At 37.5% G+C, this 17,856-nt stretch overlaps 1 protein-coding gene and 1 pseudogene across 1 annotated transcript; both read right to left on the bottom strand.

The window, feature by feature from the left end:
* Nucleotides 1–1,465: 1,465 nt before the first annotated feature.
* On the bottom strand, nucleotides 1,466–4,506 carry LOC103408315 (adenosine kinase 2-like; annotated as a pseudogene).
* A 3,771-nt stretch (nucleotides 4,507–8,277) lies between these two features.
* On the bottom strand, nucleotides 8,278–11,483 carry LOC103433221 (isocitrate dehydrogenase [NAD] catalytic subunit 5, mitochondrial-like). The gene is made up of 7 exons (XM_008371456.4): nucleotides 11,133–11,483; nucleotides 10,271–10,591; nucleotides 10,028–10,189; nucleotides 9,864–9,938; nucleotides 9,473–9,582; nucleotides 9,189–9,261; nucleotides 8,278–8,782 (listed from the first exon to the last, which is right to left on the bottom strand). Exons 1-7 carry the CDS (start codon nucleotides 11,442–11,444, stop codon nucleotides 8,591–8,593), a joined length of 1,245 nt encoding a protein of 414 aa, XP_008369678.2. The 5' UTR covers nucleotides 11,445–11,483; the 3' UTR covers nucleotides 8,278–8,590.
* Between the last annotated feature and the right edge of the window lie 6,373 nt (nucleotides 11,484–17,856).

Genomic DNA, 17,856 nt, shown 5'->3' on the forward strand with positions numbered 1-17,856 from the left:
AGTGAACAGTAATAGACCCTAGTGAATAGTAATAGGCCAAAGCATCTCCACCCCTAAAAAAATGCACTCGCACCCAGTCTAAAAATGCGCTGGCACAAACAATCTCCACCCTACAAAATGTGTTGGCACCCAACCCATTTAAATTTTTTTATAAAAGAATAAATAAAAAAAATAGTTTTAATTTCGGATAAGATTTTTAACCAATCTCGTAACGCCATGTGTCATTATCCGAACGTACTATTTTGTGAATAGATTTCTGCTAAGATTTTCAACCAATTCCGATGCGCCACGTGTCACTATCTGTTTACAATAATTTAGCGAAGATTACAATAAGATTTTCAACCAATCTTATTACGCCTAGTGTCATTATCCGAACGTACTATTTTGAAGACCTTGACTGCTTCTGCGTCTTTTCCATGTACATCGCAAAACGCTTTCATAATTTTACTTCACATTTCTCGCTTATCCATCTCATTACCCGTAATTGGTCATGAGTTGTGTGAACCCAACATTCACACAATGTAACATCTTCAATGAGCTTCCACGTAGACATTTTTTTCTCTCAAAGTGTAGAAAATATTGAAATGTAGAAAGTGTAGAAAATATTGAAATGTGGTGTAAGATGGAAGATGAGAGTTTATTTATAGAAAAATAAATAAATTTTTTAAAATTTTATGTATTTTTTAATAATTTTTCTATAATTTTTCATAATTTTTAATAAATTTTAATGTAGTTAATTAATTTGGACCGTTGGATTCGAAAAATATTCAAATTCAAGAGCCAAGGAGCTGCCACGTGGCCAACAGTCATAATTCTGACCGTTGGGACTTTTTATTTTTATTTTTGGGGAAAAAACATGAACCATTGATCTGTGATCGGATGGTCCATTTTAAAAGTAAAATTTAAATTTTTTTTACCGTTGGAAATCCAACGGTCTAGAAAAACTAGTCATTGGAAATCCAACAGCACTGAGAGGGCCACGTCGCCTACTTCCGGGTGAAGAACAAGTGGGCTGACAGCGGGCCCCACCGCCTGCACCCATGTCCCCTACTCGCGCCCACTCGCAAGTGAATTGCACATGCTAGCCAAATAGGCTGGTCTCTGGGTCTGTCAAAAATGGGTTGATCTGTTGCCTGGCTTGGGCTAGGTGCCAAGCAAGTTTGTGGGCTGGAGTGAATGGACTGACCCCCAGCTTGGTTTTTTGACTGGGTGCTGGCACATTTGCACCCCGGTGGAAGTGCTCTAATAGAGGATGAGAACCCCCGTCGCGCAGCACCACTTCAAACAATCAAAGTTCCCTTAGAAGTTAGAAAGGATGCGTTGCAAATTGTTGATTGTATAGAATCAACTGTTTTAGTATGTCATTGGTTGGACCACAACCAATTCGAACTATTTGAACTATTTGATTGAACTATCTATGACCGATATTAGATGTTCAAACCTGCTACTGGACAGACATCAAGCAGAGCTGCAAAACTACATTTCATTTCTACTAACACAATTTAACCCCCTTGTTCAAAGAAGCGGGTGCAAAATCAAATCCGACTCCAAATAAGCAAATACAAAGATAGAACATTGCCAATCAAATAGACTTCTGAGCAATCAAAATTTAAACTACACTTACTAGAGAACAAAGGGAATGAGTGACTTAATTGAAATCGGGCTTCTCTGGGTGGGTGCAGCCAGACCTCTGGATAACAACATTTGCAGCATAGTTGCCAGCTTTGACACAGTCTTCGATGGCTTTCTCTTGAACTAAGTGAGACAGAAAACCTCCAACGAAAGCATCCCCTAGACAAAAAGTAACACAATAGATTAGTAATTAACTCGCAGTGGAGCGTTTCTAACTGTAGTGTGCTACTAGATGTTTTCAAATGTATTAAATTTTTTATACATGCTACTAACTGTTACAGAAAACATACCTGCTCCATTGGTGTCTACCAATTTCTCTTTGGGCAACTTCTCCACTGGGAAAGCTTTCACTTTCCCATCCTCAGCAACAACTACGGGATCTGCACCCTGAGTGATAACAGCAATCCTCTTGTGTGTCCCTGATGCCTTGGGCCATTGGGAGATCTTTAGAGCTATTTGCTCGACATCATCGGTCTTTGATTCAACAAGTCAAAATAATTTAATGATATGAATGTAAACAATTTCCAAAAACATAGATTAACAGTAATCCTCATGTTGTAATAGGCAATTTTACCTCCCAGCCATGAACTTTTGAAAAGGTTCTTGCTTCCGTCTCGTTTCCAAAAACATAGTCCACATACCTACATTTTAATAAATAAAAAAAGGCATGCCCTACTTAAGTATGTCCTTATTACTTGATTATTATGCCCAGAACAAAATGAAAAGCTTACGGCAAGGCTTTCTCCTGAGCATCCTTGAAAAACTCGCAGATGAATGGAGCAGAAAGGTTCATCGAGAAAACCTGCAGATAAAGGGAATTTTCAAGAGTCAAGACGCTGTTTAGCAATAGCTACTGAAAGCAGCAAATAAGAAGACAATTTGAAGAAATAAAATTTCAAATACCTTGTTATTTGCAGCAGCATGTTCAGCAACAAGCTGGATGGAGTCTGGGGATACAGTTAGAAAAAACCCAGCAATGTAGATGTACTTGGCCTTCTCAACTGTCCAAACAGGATTCAAAGAATCAAGTCACAAGAATGAATTACTACATAATGAAGTACAAGCCTAAACACAAAGGTTGAAAGAGTACCGAGTGCCCAATTTTCAGGTTTTTTTAAATGCTCAATTTTGTAGCAGTTGGCAGCTGACAAATTGGCAACAAGTGACCTAAATATACACACCGTAGAATGCTGTCAGTCCACTAGGTTGAAAATTATGAGTGAATATTTCAAACTATATTAACAGTTAACGGATGACTAGCGAATTGGAAGCAAAGTTTGAAATTTCAAAATTGCTTAATTATAAACTGACCAGTGACTACCAACAACACAGACAGCACAAGTTCCTGTTGGGGCAGTCTCATCCTCTTAATAGTGAACCTGGTTAAAAAAAGCAACCGTTGGGGTGAAATTGGGAAATTTGAGGTGGAGGGACTTCGACCAAAAATGGGTGGATAGACAATTTAGGAGGAAAAAAAAATAAGACTTTACTCTTTAAAACCGCAACTTAAATACTATGAATTATAAAAGTCCCTCTCTCTTTTTTCGTTGACAAAAATTCCTTTCTTTTTAGGCATGCATAAGTAAATATTATATAATGAATAAAGCAAGATCGATATAAGAACAACTTACATTAACACCAGCAAGTTTTGAGTTCTTCTTCATCTCTTCCCCATACTTGTCCTTTCCAATGGAGCCCATATAACTTGTTGTCCAGGTACTTGAAGCATCCACTGCAGAAGGTAAAGAGAAATACGCTCAATGGTGATAACAATTCATTAAGGATATAAATGATCAAAAGAGCAATTCATCAAGCACCTGAGCAACTCGGATGGAATTCTGAGTAGCACCTGCACAATTCAAAAGTTAAAACTCAACTTATTCTCGTAGTATTCACAAATTTAGCACATCTGCAACAATATTTATTTCAAAACCAGACAATACACATTCAGTGCCCTACCTCCAGCAATGTACTTCGCATTGTACTTGGAAGACATTTCGTCATACCTGAGACAAACATCCATGTTGGTCAAGATTGCATCTAGTAAAAACTATGTTTACCCATGAAAAATGGTCTCGCAGTCAGACGGAAGTGTGGGGACTTAATTTTCATTAATGGAACTACATTTTGTTACCGATATATTATATGAACACAATCCTTTTTGCGTGGTCACCCAGATAAATAAGGCACTGAATCTAACTACGATAGGGACACACTTTAAAGTTCAATAATTTCGTGTCGGTGCAATACCAAAATACAATCTAATATCCCTCTCTTTGAAATGGAGAATAAAAAAAATTACCCTCAAAACCGCTACAGATTCATATTTATGCAAGAAGAGTAGAAATTCGAAAGGCGAAAACTAAATCACTTACATGCCCAGGTGCTTGTCTTCGGCAAGAATCGCATCATTGGGCTTGAGTTCATATCTGTGACACAAAAAAGCAAACAAAATCAATGCCACCACACCAATTATGTGTTCTTCTAGCTCACAGTACAGTGACCCAAAGCGTAGAGTATAAGCTACATCCATACAGTTGAGCTAGAAAGCCCAAATGCCTAGGCAATAGATCAAACAGCTGGTGGGCACCATCAAGCTTCATGGACCTAAACCCCGAGCGAAAGAAAGCAAAAAAAAAAAAAGAACAAAAGGGGTTTGAGAGAATGCGACTTACTTTTGCAAGAACTCCTCGTCGACGACGGCGGAGATGTCGAGCAGTGGGTTGCCCATCCCCAACAGAATTCCCTCGGACACCATCGCAGCGAGAGCTGAAGCTTAAGAAACAGTAGCAATTACAAAGATGGAGAAATCAGATCAGATCTCTGGATATTGGTAGGAATGTTTACGTAAGGGTAATAGGAATAAAGAAAGGGAGTTGAATTTCCATGACGGAGGCTTTATGGGAGAAAGGAAGAAAAGTATGTATGTATCTGGGGGGGTGGGGGTGGAAGGAATTGGCAGAATTCTTTTAGGTCCCAATGAGGGGGGACCGGGTCATGCGACGGATGCAAGCTAGACTTTTAAGTAAAAAATCCAAGATTTCATAGAAGAAGGAAAAATCGACGTGGTGGATGAACAGGAAGCTCCTAATCACTATCACGCCCATCTCAGATGGAAAAGCTACTGACTTGGCACTTTGCTGATTAAAGAATCGCTTCTTTTCCAGCTGCCCCAGAGTTCCGAATCGACACAAGAGCTTGAAGGAGAGTTTATTCAACAGCCGATTCCCTAGTATCTCCTCTATCCTCTTCCTATTCTAGCTGGGATATTCTTTCAACTCCTCTTCTCTTCGAAATCTTCTTTAAGGGGAGCTACTTAAATTAATATACAGTCGTAAGGCGACGCGATCCCGGTGTCTCGTCACTTTGACCCCCTGTTCTCTTCTCCCGTTCTTCATGTCCTAAAAAAAAAAGAATATCTATATGAAGAGAAAGCATATCAAGCCGGATTGAAGGCTTATATGTAGTACCTTCACCCGTTGTTGTCTCGGGATCTTGAGTCCTTTCCTCTCCTTGACTTGTATTAGTAGGGCGTTCTTCATCTAAAGGCTCTTCATATCATGAACTTGTCCAAGCCAAACTCTTCTTGTTGTTGCGGGAGAAGGTTCTGGTAAGCTCGTCAGATTGAATCATTCATTCATCAGATACGTCTTCTTCCGTGATCCATTTCATCTCAACTCGAATTAGTTATCAAAAGGCCTACTTTACAAAAGGAACGTCGTTTCCCGGGAACCTTGCAACCTTGCGGTTCCCGGTAACCGGCCGCATCGGCCCGGTAACCTTCGTCACCGTCGGTTCCCGCAACCGCTAGCGAAGGAATGCATCCAACAGTGTTCTGTCTCATTGGTCCTCTCACGCGCTCAAAAATACACTTTGTTCTCCCGGAAATCACTTCAATTATAATACATGACTTATCTTAGTTCGATCTGATACCTCTCGATTCAGAGAGGAGTATCATTTTGAGTCTCCCCGTCTTGATCTCTACTAATTCGATATGAGACTGGGGGAAGGGAAGCTTTATGGGAGAAAGGAGGAAAAGGTCAGGAACTCTCAGTTTGGTCCTACTTCTGGTTCATTTTGTTACTAAAAACGGAGGAGGAAACTCAGTACCAAATGCTTGGCAATCCTCGGTAGAGCTTATTTATGATTTCGTGCTGAACCTGGTAAACGAACAAATGGGTGGTCTTTCCGGAAATGTTAAACAAAAGTTTTTCCCTCGCATCTCGGTCACTTTTACTTTTTTGTTATTTCGTAATCCCCAGGGTATGATACCTTATGCTAACATCAACTCCAGGAACTAGAGCTGCTGATGAAAGGGACTGAGGAACTATCTCTTTCTCAGGTTCAGAGACCTTAACCCCATCTGCAAGATCATGAACCGTGTACTCCAAAATCCGAGTGGTTGGGTTCACTGCGCGGCAGACAATGTGATTCCCAACAATCACATTGTTCAGTGATTTCAACACATAATCCAACAGACCTGTACCACTTGGCTATACTCCATACGGCCTGTTTTGGACGGTAGAACGAGGAGAGGGGGGGAGAGGCAGGGCTCGAAGAACGAGCCGTGCAAGGACGCGGAGATATAGCGAACAATTAGAATTGACTAAAGAAGATAGAGGTAGCTTGCTTACTTAGTGCTTGCGCTAAGGATCGAAGAGCTTAGTGTGAAACGCTAAGGAAGAAAGAAATTTTGTATCACTTCTTTTCTATACTGATTGAAATTTCGTTGCTGTGTCAGAAGAGAAGAAGGATAGCTATACTGATTCGGTATACTCTAAAGACACCCTCGGTACCACTATTGAAGATCCCACTTAAATTCAATCTCAGTGAATTTCCATTTACTGATCCTATCTTTCGCAGAATCGACCCCCCGCTTTTTCTGTACATGAATATGTGGAGCTCAGCATTCCGATGTTTACTAAATATTAAGGAATTAAAAAAGTGGCGGAGTCTATACGAAATAAGGAATCCAATTCCTGAATTTGGAGGAACCGGATTCCCTAGTTTTGTGAGATATTTGAATTTCTTGAGGGCAAAGGAATCGGGAATGCATCTTTTATTCTAATTATGCCCTCACTTGTTTCTTATTATCTCAACATTGCCTTTCATTTGACACTCATTATGTCATTTTTAATAAATAAATAAAACCTATTTATATATTTTTATATAGATAATTTTATTATATAAATATAATTAAGAATTTAATTTAATTAATTAGTATGAAAATAATTTATTTATGTAAGGGCAATTTAGTCATCAACTTAGTTTTCATTCCGATTGAAGTGAATCAGTAAACAACTTATATGGACTCAACATCATTTTTGCCATCTTTTAATAAATAAATAAAAGCTATTTATACATGCTTATATAGATGAATTTTATTATATAAATTTAATTAAGAATTTAATTTAATTAATTAGTATTCAAACCTTTCTTTGTGTCCCGTATTCAAACCTTCCACTGCATTAAATGTAAACAAGTGTAGGATATAAAAGATAAAAAAATAAAAAATAAAAAAGACGATAATTTAAGTACAAAATTCTTTTTTTTTTCTTTTTTGTGCCAGTCGAATCAAGGAGACTAGAAAAAAATTAGATTATCCACATACTCTCCATTATCTTATGTTTTTAGTAAAATTGCCGTGCTTACATTATAAAATATTATGCCAAAAACATAAATCGACATAAAGTCCATTGAGAGTCTCCTTAGCATTTCTCTATAACTTAAGGGGAGAGAGTAGGGATGGGCAAATACCCATTGATAATGGGTAACCGCGGTTACCTGCCCATTTAAATTTAACGGTTAAGGTTATGGGTAACCGTTTAGATAAATAAACGGTGATGTGTATAACCGTTTACCCGCGAAATTTAAATGGGTGGTTATGGGTATTAACCGCGGTTATAAACGGGTAACCATTTACCTATTTATTTTATATATGTAAAATTAACACAAACCATGTTCCCTATCGGACAAAACTTAGATCAATGCTATTGACTATAGTGCATGATTTCTATAGCTAATATAATATAGTTTTCCTTAACCACTTTAAATTTCATGGTCAATTATATATATTATGTTAATATTTTACATTCCGAGTCAAATAATCCAAGAATAATGTCTTTTAACAGTTTTCGTAACCCAAGAATACTTAGCAAATTTTATATTACCTTCATTGCTAACAGTTAAAAATATCGTCTGTAAACAATTATTTCAATTATTGGAATGATATACAGACTTAAAAAAATTAAAATACAGAAATGTGTGATGAATGTACCTATAATGGTGTTTAATTGTTAAAAAAACTAAATTATGACAAATTTTTATTTTTTAATTTTCAAGTTAAAAAAACACGTAAACGGGTGAAAAATGAGTAAATGGTAAAAAAGAAAAGATAAACGGGTTTAAAAATGATAAATGAGTAAATGGGTACTAAACGGTTACGATTAAATGGATACACAGTTATGAGTATGGTTAACCGTTTATAAACGGTTATGGGTATGGATATAACCGTTTAGACAATTACCCAACGGGTAAACGGTTATGCGGGTATAAAAATAAACGGTTATAGATAAATAACCGCGGTTACTCGCCCACTATAACTGTTGCCCATCCCTAGGAGGGAGGGGAAAAAAAGACATATCATTGTCTAATTATTTCATAAATTATTGACAGAATAAACGAATACCAATAGTAGAGAAGAAAGCCCCTTGAACATAATAAGTTTATTTCAAAACTTTGTATAAGAAGATGAATATGTGGATACCAAAATATGTTAATTTCTCCACTTTTGCCCTTCAAATCTCTCCTCGACTGGCCAAATCTCTTCTGGATCATCAAAGCGAAGTGATATTATTCCCCTTCAAAAACAACTGAATAAATAAAAAGGTTTCAGAAGGGCTCTCCGAAAGGAGTCGCAACAATCTGTTGACTACAAATCCTACTTAGCCGTATCCTTTCAAAGATGATCGACGATTGCCTGCGTAAAGTCAGAAGTTGATGAAGAGCCACCAAGGTCAGCGGTTCGGAACTTCCCCTCTGCAATTGTGCTGAGGATTGCATTTTGGATCCGATCTGCTTTATCATGGAGCTCCAAATGGCGTAGCATTGTAACAGCACTTAAAAGCAGGGCGGTCGGATTTGCCAAATTCTACAAAATTTCAACCAAGGAATGAATTAGGCGGAAACTGATTGGTAAAACATATTTCTACGGGAGAGCTTCCTAAGTAATGAACAAATTAAAAAACGAAACAAGTCACAATAAAATGTAATCAATGATTTGAATACTAGAATGGCTTTTATTATCAAGTTACCAACATCGTCAATTCCTCCCATTCAAGAGCCGTACCAAGCAGGTTTCTATGTTAATCCTCTTTAGGAGGTCTACACCTACAGTTACGATATACAAAAATACGGGATAGGACAGATGAGATGAGCCTCTCCCTAAAGAAAACTTAAAAAAGTGACTCTGGCCTCACATAAGCACTTTCCTCACCCGCGGAGAATGAAATTATATACATAGCAGATTGAACATCAAAAGGTTCAAGAATGTTCACCTTTCCAGCAATATCAGGTGCTGAACCATGTACAGCTTCAGCAAGGGCAATGCCACCCTCTCCAATATTGCAGCTGCATATGAAAGGCAACCAACGTTAGATGATTTTTTATTCTTATTACAGCAGTAGGTCTCGGGTTCGAGACTTGGGAGCAGCCTCTCCATAAATGAGGATAAGGCTAGCCGACATTCACCTCTCCCAGACCCTGCGTAAAGCGGGAGCCTTGTGCACGGGGTACGACCTTTATTATAGTAGGTGATAAAAAATGCATATATACACCATACCTTGGCGTTAAGCCCAAACCGCCTATCAACCCAGCACAAAGATCACTTATAATATCACCATAGAGGTTAGGCATCACTAACACATCAAAAAGTGCTGGATTCTTCACAAGCTGCAAAAATAAATCCTTCAATTAGCATTGCCTTAGTTTTATCATTAGTTAGTGTGGTGTTGCCTTAGTTGTGTTCTTTTGTTCTTTTAAAGAAAAATCCAAAACTCCATGTTTAATAAGTCTTTTTCAAAATTTCTCAATGTATTGTTAAAAGTCTGCGAGGCATATCATAAATGCTCCCTTAGATCAAAGACTGTTGCATCATTTGACACCAAGTACCAAGTTTTACATGCACACAAATAGTCTTCCCGTAAAAGTTTTATCAAGAAATTTATTCATACCATCATACAGCAATTATCAATGACAACTTCCTCATATTTGATTTCAGGGTACTTCTCTGCAACCTCACGACAACACTGAAACAAAGACCAAACCAGTTTTGATATGAGCATACTTAGAAAAACAATCGAGAAGAATAAAATTTTTGCATGAACAATTGGCAGACCTTAAGAAAAAGACCATCAGTTTTCTGCATAATGTTTGCTTTGTGAATTGCAGAGACTCTCTCTCTTCCATGGGCCTTAGCATAATGAAAAGCATACTCAGCCACCCTCAAGCTTGCCTGACGGGTGATGATCTTGAGGCTCTCAACAACACCTCTCACCACCTACCACCAAAACAAACTAAATCAAACTTTTGTACATAGAATATTTGAGTATATTCATCCGCTTGTTCTTTAAACACTTACTTGATGCTCAAGCCCACTATACTCTCCCTCTGTATTTTCACGAATAGTGATAAGATCGACATTGTCATATCGAGTTTTGTAGCCAGGAAGGCTGTAACAAGGCCTGACATTTGCATACAAATTAAGTTCTTTCCTCAGAGTAAGGTTCAAGGAACGATGACCTTTCCCAATTGGTGTGGCCATTGGCCCTTTCAAGCCTACCCCATTTTTCCGCACTGACTCTAAACTTTCCCATGTTAGGAAACTCTGCGTTCTCGGATCTATTTCAGTCCCAACATAATGTTCTTCCCATTCAATTGGCACGTCAGCTTCTCTGAACACCTGCACCAGTGCAAATTGCAAACTGCATCAACACTTCAAACCATAACAAACTAAAATACAAACAAATTCCATCGCACACCGATGGTTATTCACCTAGGACATAGTACTAATAACACACTGCTATCGACTTTTCGCATTTAAATTATCGATCTTTGATGTAATCACATCTTTACGATGAGTAGCTAGCTCCCGAATTCGCATATACAAAAATGGATAACCACATCAACAAACAAGGACAATTCGGTTGAAAATCTTCACAACAGATCATATCATCCAACTATAAACGGTTTCGAATAAACGACAAATACATACATACTCGATCAGCAAAAAATAATAATATTGTCTTCATCGCAGTCTAATATTCCATGAAAGATACAAACTTCACTAGATTTCAAAACCCTAAATTTAAAGTGGATTTGACTTTTGAGAGCCAGTGTGTGTATCTGTGTAACACACACATATACATACAATCTTGACGGAAAAGAAACGGAGCGTAAACGAAAAATTGATAAGAAGGAAGCGATGGAGATCGGAGATTAACCTGTTTGACGGACTCGGCAATCTCGGGGCCGATACCGTCGCCGGGGAAGAGGGTGGCTCGGATCGGAGTGGAAGCGGAGGAGAAAACCCTAGCTGACTGAGATGACGGGGACGATGACGACAGCAAGCTATGGGCAGGGTTGACGGCGCCGGAGAGGAAGTGGCTGGAGGCGCGCCTCAATAGGTGGGAAGCCATTTGCAGCTGATTGTGTGTAATTTGGCGATCGGAAAAGAATAAGTCCCGACTTTTGGTCTTCTTCTCACAACCAAATGGACTTGGATCCTCTCCTGAGCCCAAGGAGAGGATGGTCATCTCCAACCAATGGCTGGTCAGAGAGCTCTTTTAACCTTCTAACATTTCAAGATTTTTCAAGATATTAATATTTTAATGAACAGTATATGGCCATATTTGTCTCCGTCTCCAATCGAGGGCCAGAGGGCTCGTTTTAGCCCTGTCACAAAAAACCGTTTCCAACCGAGGGCCAAACATAATTTATTATTTAAATTTAAAAACTACAACAACTTAAATTTAAAAACAACAACTTATATTTAAAAACTACTAATTAAATTTAAAAACTACAAATTAAATTTAAAAACAACATTAACTTAAATTTAAAAATTACAACGACTTCAATTTAATATTCATAATCAACATCATCTTCATCATCCGCCATTGTAGGAGTATAGTCAGAGGTAAACAATTACCGCCGAGACATAATTTCCTTTTTTTTCCTATCAAAATAGGCCTTACTCATTGGAGTGTAATTCAAAGTGTTCATTTTCATATTCTTATCATCCATCTCTTCTTGTATTTGTTTGGCCCGTTCTTCATGTCTACACTTCATTTCTTCTGCCTCAAGGGCATTTTGCTCCGCCAGTAATCGCAATGAGGCTGCCACTTCATGTTGAGCGGTGTAATCAGCATTTGCCTTACCCTTTTCCCTCAACCTTCGGGCCTTGTTTCGTCCCATAGCCCTAGGTAAAGAACTTTCGGACGGAGTCGGATTTTCTACCCTTGTTCGTTGAATGGTAGGAGATCCATCTTCATTCATATCTACAGATGGGGATGCAGCTCCCAAAGGATTCACTCTATGTTGAGGTGGATCTTCAAATAACACCCACCCTTTACAATTTTCCCAACAACCGTGAAACTGAAAGGGTTTTGAGCTGCTCTCCATATACAATTCCTCCGCTTGGCATACCTAGAAAATATAATTACAAAAATTTTAGGAAATTAATTCATGAAATTAAATGTAATATAATGACATATAATTACAAAAATTAAATGTAATATAATTAAACATTTAAAATAAACTGTGAAAACACTAACTTCGTCATAGTAATTGGCGCCGCTTTCATGTCTACTTGCGGCTACTAATAGTGCTTGATGCCATTTATTCAAACTTGGATGAAGATGTTTCTTCCATCTTGAAGAACAACTTTCGTGGTTTCGAGTATTCGGTGGAATGGTGCCTTCGTAGAACTCTAAATATTTTTTGGACACATAGGTCCAAACACCTTCACTGGTTTGAGAAATCCCCCTCACACTATCTTCTGAGACCCATCTATAAGCCTTGCAAAGAGCTTCATCTTCTTTTCGGGTCCAAGCCCTACCTTTCATTGCAGATGATGCCATTTTTTTGAAAAAAAATGAAGGAAATATTGAAGGAAATTATTGAAAAATTGAAACAAATATTATAGATGAAGGAAATATTGGAAAATATATTGAAGGAAATATTGAGAAATATATTGAAGGAAATATTGAAAAATATTGAAGAAGGAAATATTGCAAATGAAGTGAAGAATTGAAAGAACTTCACCATATTTATAGAAGAAAAGAAATGTTTAAATTAAAAAAAAAAATCCAACAGCTAGCCGTTATATTAAAAAAAATTTCAAACTATTAGTGTCGGTTATAACCGACACTAATAGTAAATAAAAAAAAAATTTGCCTATGCATACCTATTACTGTCGGTTATAACCGACAGTATTAAAAAATCCTTCTTTAATGCTGTCGGTTATAAACGACAGCAATAGGAAAACTATAAAAAAAAATAAAAATAGCTAGCCCTTTGGCCCTTTGGCCATTTGAAATTCCGTGGGGCCCTCCCAGATTCCCGAGCCATTTGGCCTAGCCCTCGGTTGGAGACGGTTTTAGGACTATTTTCGACTCTCTGGCCCTCTGGACCCTTCGGTTGGAGATGGCCTAAGGACTTGGCTACAAACAGGGTCTTTTAAATTATAATAATTATAACCGTTAGATTTTCATCTAACAGCCCAAGTTCTTTGGTCAGGAGGATCCTCTCCTTGGGCTCAGGAGAGGATCCAAGTCCTAACCAAATGAACAAACAGAGTGGAGGAATATTTGGTTGTTTAATAATAATTTTTTTTTGGGAATTGTTATTAGCACTCTAAAAATCTCATTCTATACTACTCACAAGTTGTATTTTTCTTTCTAATTATAGAAAGTTTAGAGTGCCAAATGTGATTTTTGGAGTGCTAATAACAATTCCATTTTTTTTATGGGAACTTTAATGAAAAGTTACCGGTACTGTTCACTTTAACGAAAAATCTCATTCTACACTCCTCACAAGATGTATTTTTCTTTTTAATTATAGAAAGTTTGGAGTGCCAAATGTGATTTTTGGAGTGCTAATAACAATTCCATTTTTTATGAGAACTTTAACGAAAAGTTACCGGTACTGTTCACTTTAACGAAAAATCACATTTTTACACTAAAAAATCAATCTTGGTACTATTCACTTTACCATTTATTTTATCCTCATCGTTAAAACTCAAAAATTTCAAAAAAAATTCTTTAGTTTTCATTTATTTTTAATTTCTTTTAATTTCTTTGACTAGTAATAATCTTTCTTCAATTAAACGTAGCAAAAGGCACACACTGCAGAAATATAATTTTTATTTATATTTTTCTCAAATATTGTTCTATAAATTTTTATGTGAGGAGCCAATTTTTTTTAACTGAATTGGCAGGCATTCGTTAAAAAAGGGGTGACATTTAGGAAGAGAGAGAAAGATAGAGCTAGTTTAGAGGATGATAAAATGATGTGGCTGTGAGGTTTACAAAAAAACAAAAAAAAAAAGGTAAAAACTTGCTTATGCGAAACTACTTTAATGCTCACATTTTTTTATTTTCTAACATTTTTTCAATTATGTGTTAAAGGTTAAATTGTAATTTTATTGGTTTTTGGTTAACAAAGGGAGTTCTATTGATATGTAGTTTAGATTATATTTTTTTTTCTCCTTTCATTCAATCACAACTAGAACGGCAGACACACGGCCTTAAAATTGAAATTGATAGCCGGTATGTTGCTTTGGCTTCGAGCTGATGGCAATCACTTTTCCTTTTCACCTATTCTTCCTCCTTCCTCTTGTCATAGATCATCGTAGATTTGTTTTTTGTTTATTACCGTCAATAAGTGCAGTCTCAATGTGGTTATTCATGAGTCTCTTGTAGTAAGTGTTTTAGTTTTGTGTTAGTGTGTTATTGACTCATCTTAGGTTTACTTCGATGTTTATGGTAGCTTTGTTGGTGTTGATCAGAAAGTTTATGTTGATTTGGATATTAATTGGTTTGTTGTCAGATCCTATTTGGAGTCAACATTGATGGCTATTAAAAAGTGTCATGTTCGTTCTATTGTAGTTTTTGTGCACAGAATTTCCTAGGCCATATTTGCTCTATTGTAGTTTTTGTGCGCATAATTTTTCAAGTAAATCCCACCATGAATTCGATGACAATATAGTAAATAAGTTGAAGTTTAGAAAAACAAAGAGGTGGTGGTATATTTTCTTCATATTAAGAAACTATTGACCTATATTATGCAGAAATAGTTAGCGCTACCAAAGTTCAACTTATTTATAAAAATGTCAATGCCCTAAACTTCAACTTATTTACAAAAATGCCACACATTTTCCTTGTTATCAATAAAAGTTCATTAGTGTTGCAGTCGTATTAGATTAGGAATGTGATTGTGTAAATCCTAGTGTATCGAAGGATATCTTTGAATATTCCCTTTAGTAGTTAATATCATATTAGAGTTGTAATCCTAAAAGGGTAAGGAATTAACCTTCCCTACTACTATAAATAAAGGCACAATGTGATACAACACACCTCACAATTACACATCTCTCTCTTCTCTATCTATGCTGCATCCCCTCTCTCTCTGGCCTCCATAATTGTTCAGTAAATTATGCCTACAACACGTTATCAGCACACTCTTAACGCTGCGCTAAAGAGAGTTTGATCTCCAATCAGGGGAGCATTACTTTTTAATTGTCTTTTTATGATTAATTTATTATTTTATTGAATTGATCTATATGCTATTGATTCAATTTAATTTTTCTGCGTTGAACATGATACAATGCATTGGAGATGCAATTTTGGCTTTCTGAGAAAGATCTTCTACAAATTCAAAAGCTTTTGTTGTTTTCTGCCAATCAGGTACGCTTAAAATAAAGTACAATATTTGAAACGACGGTGAAGCATGAAAACATTCCCCATAATGCATGAACCCCGTACATTTATATTTACCTTTTGATATATATATACACACACGTTTCATGCATTACGCAATTTTTGCCATGTGGAATTTGTGAGTCAAAGAATCAAAATAAAATAGAAGCAATTTTGGGTTTTTTTTTCCAAACCCTACCTGAAAAAAAAGGGAACCAAGCAGCCTTTTTGGGCTTGCTGTGCGTGAGAACCAAGCTTACTCGCATGGGCCTTCATTCTTTGCTGGGCTTCAAGCCCTGATTCCCTTTGGGTTCTGAGAATCCTAAAACTAAAACTTGAAAAGAAAAAAAAAACAGAAAAGCGTTGGAGCCACGGTTTGAAGCCGCGGTCGTCCCAAGCCAAGCTGAGCCGCTCAATTTCTAAGCCAAGTCCAAAACCCAGACACAGAAGCATATGACGTAGTTTTTGGCGTCTTCTTCTTCGTTACACCCGACGCCAACTCGCCTGCAGTCGAGCTCCGGTGACCTACGACGATCGGAAGTTGTCCCCGACCTCGAAACCTCGAGATTAAATTTGAAAATCGATTGTGTTTTGGAGATTCTCAGAGAATCTCACTAGTTTTGGACCATTACCGATGTCGAGAAAGTACTCCATCGTGAATCCTAGGTCCCTGTTAAACCCTAGCTTGTCTCGTCGTCTATGATCACCATTAACAGTGGTGGTGCCACCGTCTTCTTCGATGAACCACATACCCAGCATCGCTGCAATTTGTTTGGATACACCCATCGAGGCCTTAGGCTTCTCGGTACTCAGCCCACTTGGGCTTCAATTTTTTTTCTTTCTTTTCTGGGCCTGTAGCCCTCTAGACCTACATGGGCTATTTTTTTCCCCAAAGCCCACTAGCAAGCTGAATGCTTGCTGGGCCTCGGTTCCCATCGGCTTGCTACCACCTGTAGCTTATCTGGGCTGCTTTGCAGCCATGGCCCAAGCCCAATTTGGGCCTGATTTCTTGTGTGGCCTGCAACCCACATTAAATAATAAATGGGCCTAGACAAATATTATTTTTTGCTTTTACAATCAACCTTGTATGGTCCGATTTATTGAATTAATTAAAGTGACCAGTAGTCCATTAATCTGACAATTAATCCAAAATTATTGGCCTGAAACTCACTTTTGGACATTAACGATTCAATACATTATTTCATTTAATTGAATCGTTGACTCCCTTTCGTAGTCCTGAAGCACTCACACTTGAGTTCCTGAAGCAACCCAAATCCACTACACTTAGTTGTATAATGTATTATGTGTTCTTACATGTACCTCCTTTTATGAATCGGAAGTTCATAACTAAACTCGAACCTGTAGTTTCGAATTTAGTGCCTTTGAAACCCAAGTTTTCATAAAACAATACACCCATGAAAACCTGACGTTTTTCATGTAAACCATGTCTTAGAACTCGAATGTTCTAACTTTGATGCTTATGGATATATTATTTTCATAGCACTAATCACAATCTTGTTTCATCTATTCAGTGGATTGTCGAACTGTAACAAGTTCGATTTTCCTGATTTGGACGTTTTTAATAGAAACCACTTTATGTAGGGTACAAGACGTTAATCTCCACTTGACTATGAAGGAGCTGAGAAACCATTGAAGCCAACAATGGCAAGGAAGAGCTAAATAAGCCTCTGCCATGATCTTCATTCGAAGACTTATGCATGAAGCATTACCCACGAAAGTACCTCCCGAATGAGGATTCCATGGCTATTTGGCTCGCTCCTACAGACCGTCTGATCGTGAAAGATATTGCCTGAAGCACACCATGATTACATCCATGAATGAGTACAATTTTGAAGTTTATAAATCTGATCGAATTTTGACTAGAGAATACTTTTCTCGTCCTTCCATATTTCTAACTCGCTCTTGAAGCAGCAGTGTAGAAAGCGGAAGTTTACCAAAATTCTCAGATTTGATTACTACCACAAACGTGAGAGAACGGTATAGACCCAGCTTAGGCTGGAGTTTACCGAACGGTATAAACCTAGTTCGATTGGAGTTTACTGAATAGCTTAACCCAGTTTGGTCAAAGCCTACCGATTGGTGATGCTCTGCTTCGGCAGAGGTGCACTGAACAGACTACTCTGCTTCGGCAGAAACCTACCAAACAGATCATTCTAGCTTTGGCTGGAGCCTACTGAACCCAATTCGGGGTCTGTCTCTCTCACCATCCAATTTCGAGTTTTTTTTTACA

This window comes from Malus domestica, chromosome 04 (assembly GCF_042453785.1).
Source record: "Malus domestica chromosome 04, GDT2T_hap1".
In the NCBI taxonomy this organism is placed as follows: Eukaryota; Viridiplantae; Streptophyta; class Magnoliopsida; order Rosales; family Rosaceae; genus Malus; species Malus domestica.

Coding starts and splice junctions, on each gene's coding strand:
- LOC103433221 (XM_008371456.4), bottom strand. CDS start 11,444: ATGACCATCCTCTCCTTGGGCTCAGGAGAGGATCCAAGTCCATTTGGT. Junction 10,190..10,270: donor ATAGTGGGCTTGAGCATCAA/GTAAGTGTTTAA, acceptor TTTTGGTGGTAG/GTGGTGAGAGGTGTTGTTGA. Junction 9,583..9,863: donor TTGATAATTGCTGTATGATG/GTATGAATAAAT, acceptor TTATTTTTGCAG/CTTGTGAAGAATCCAGCACT.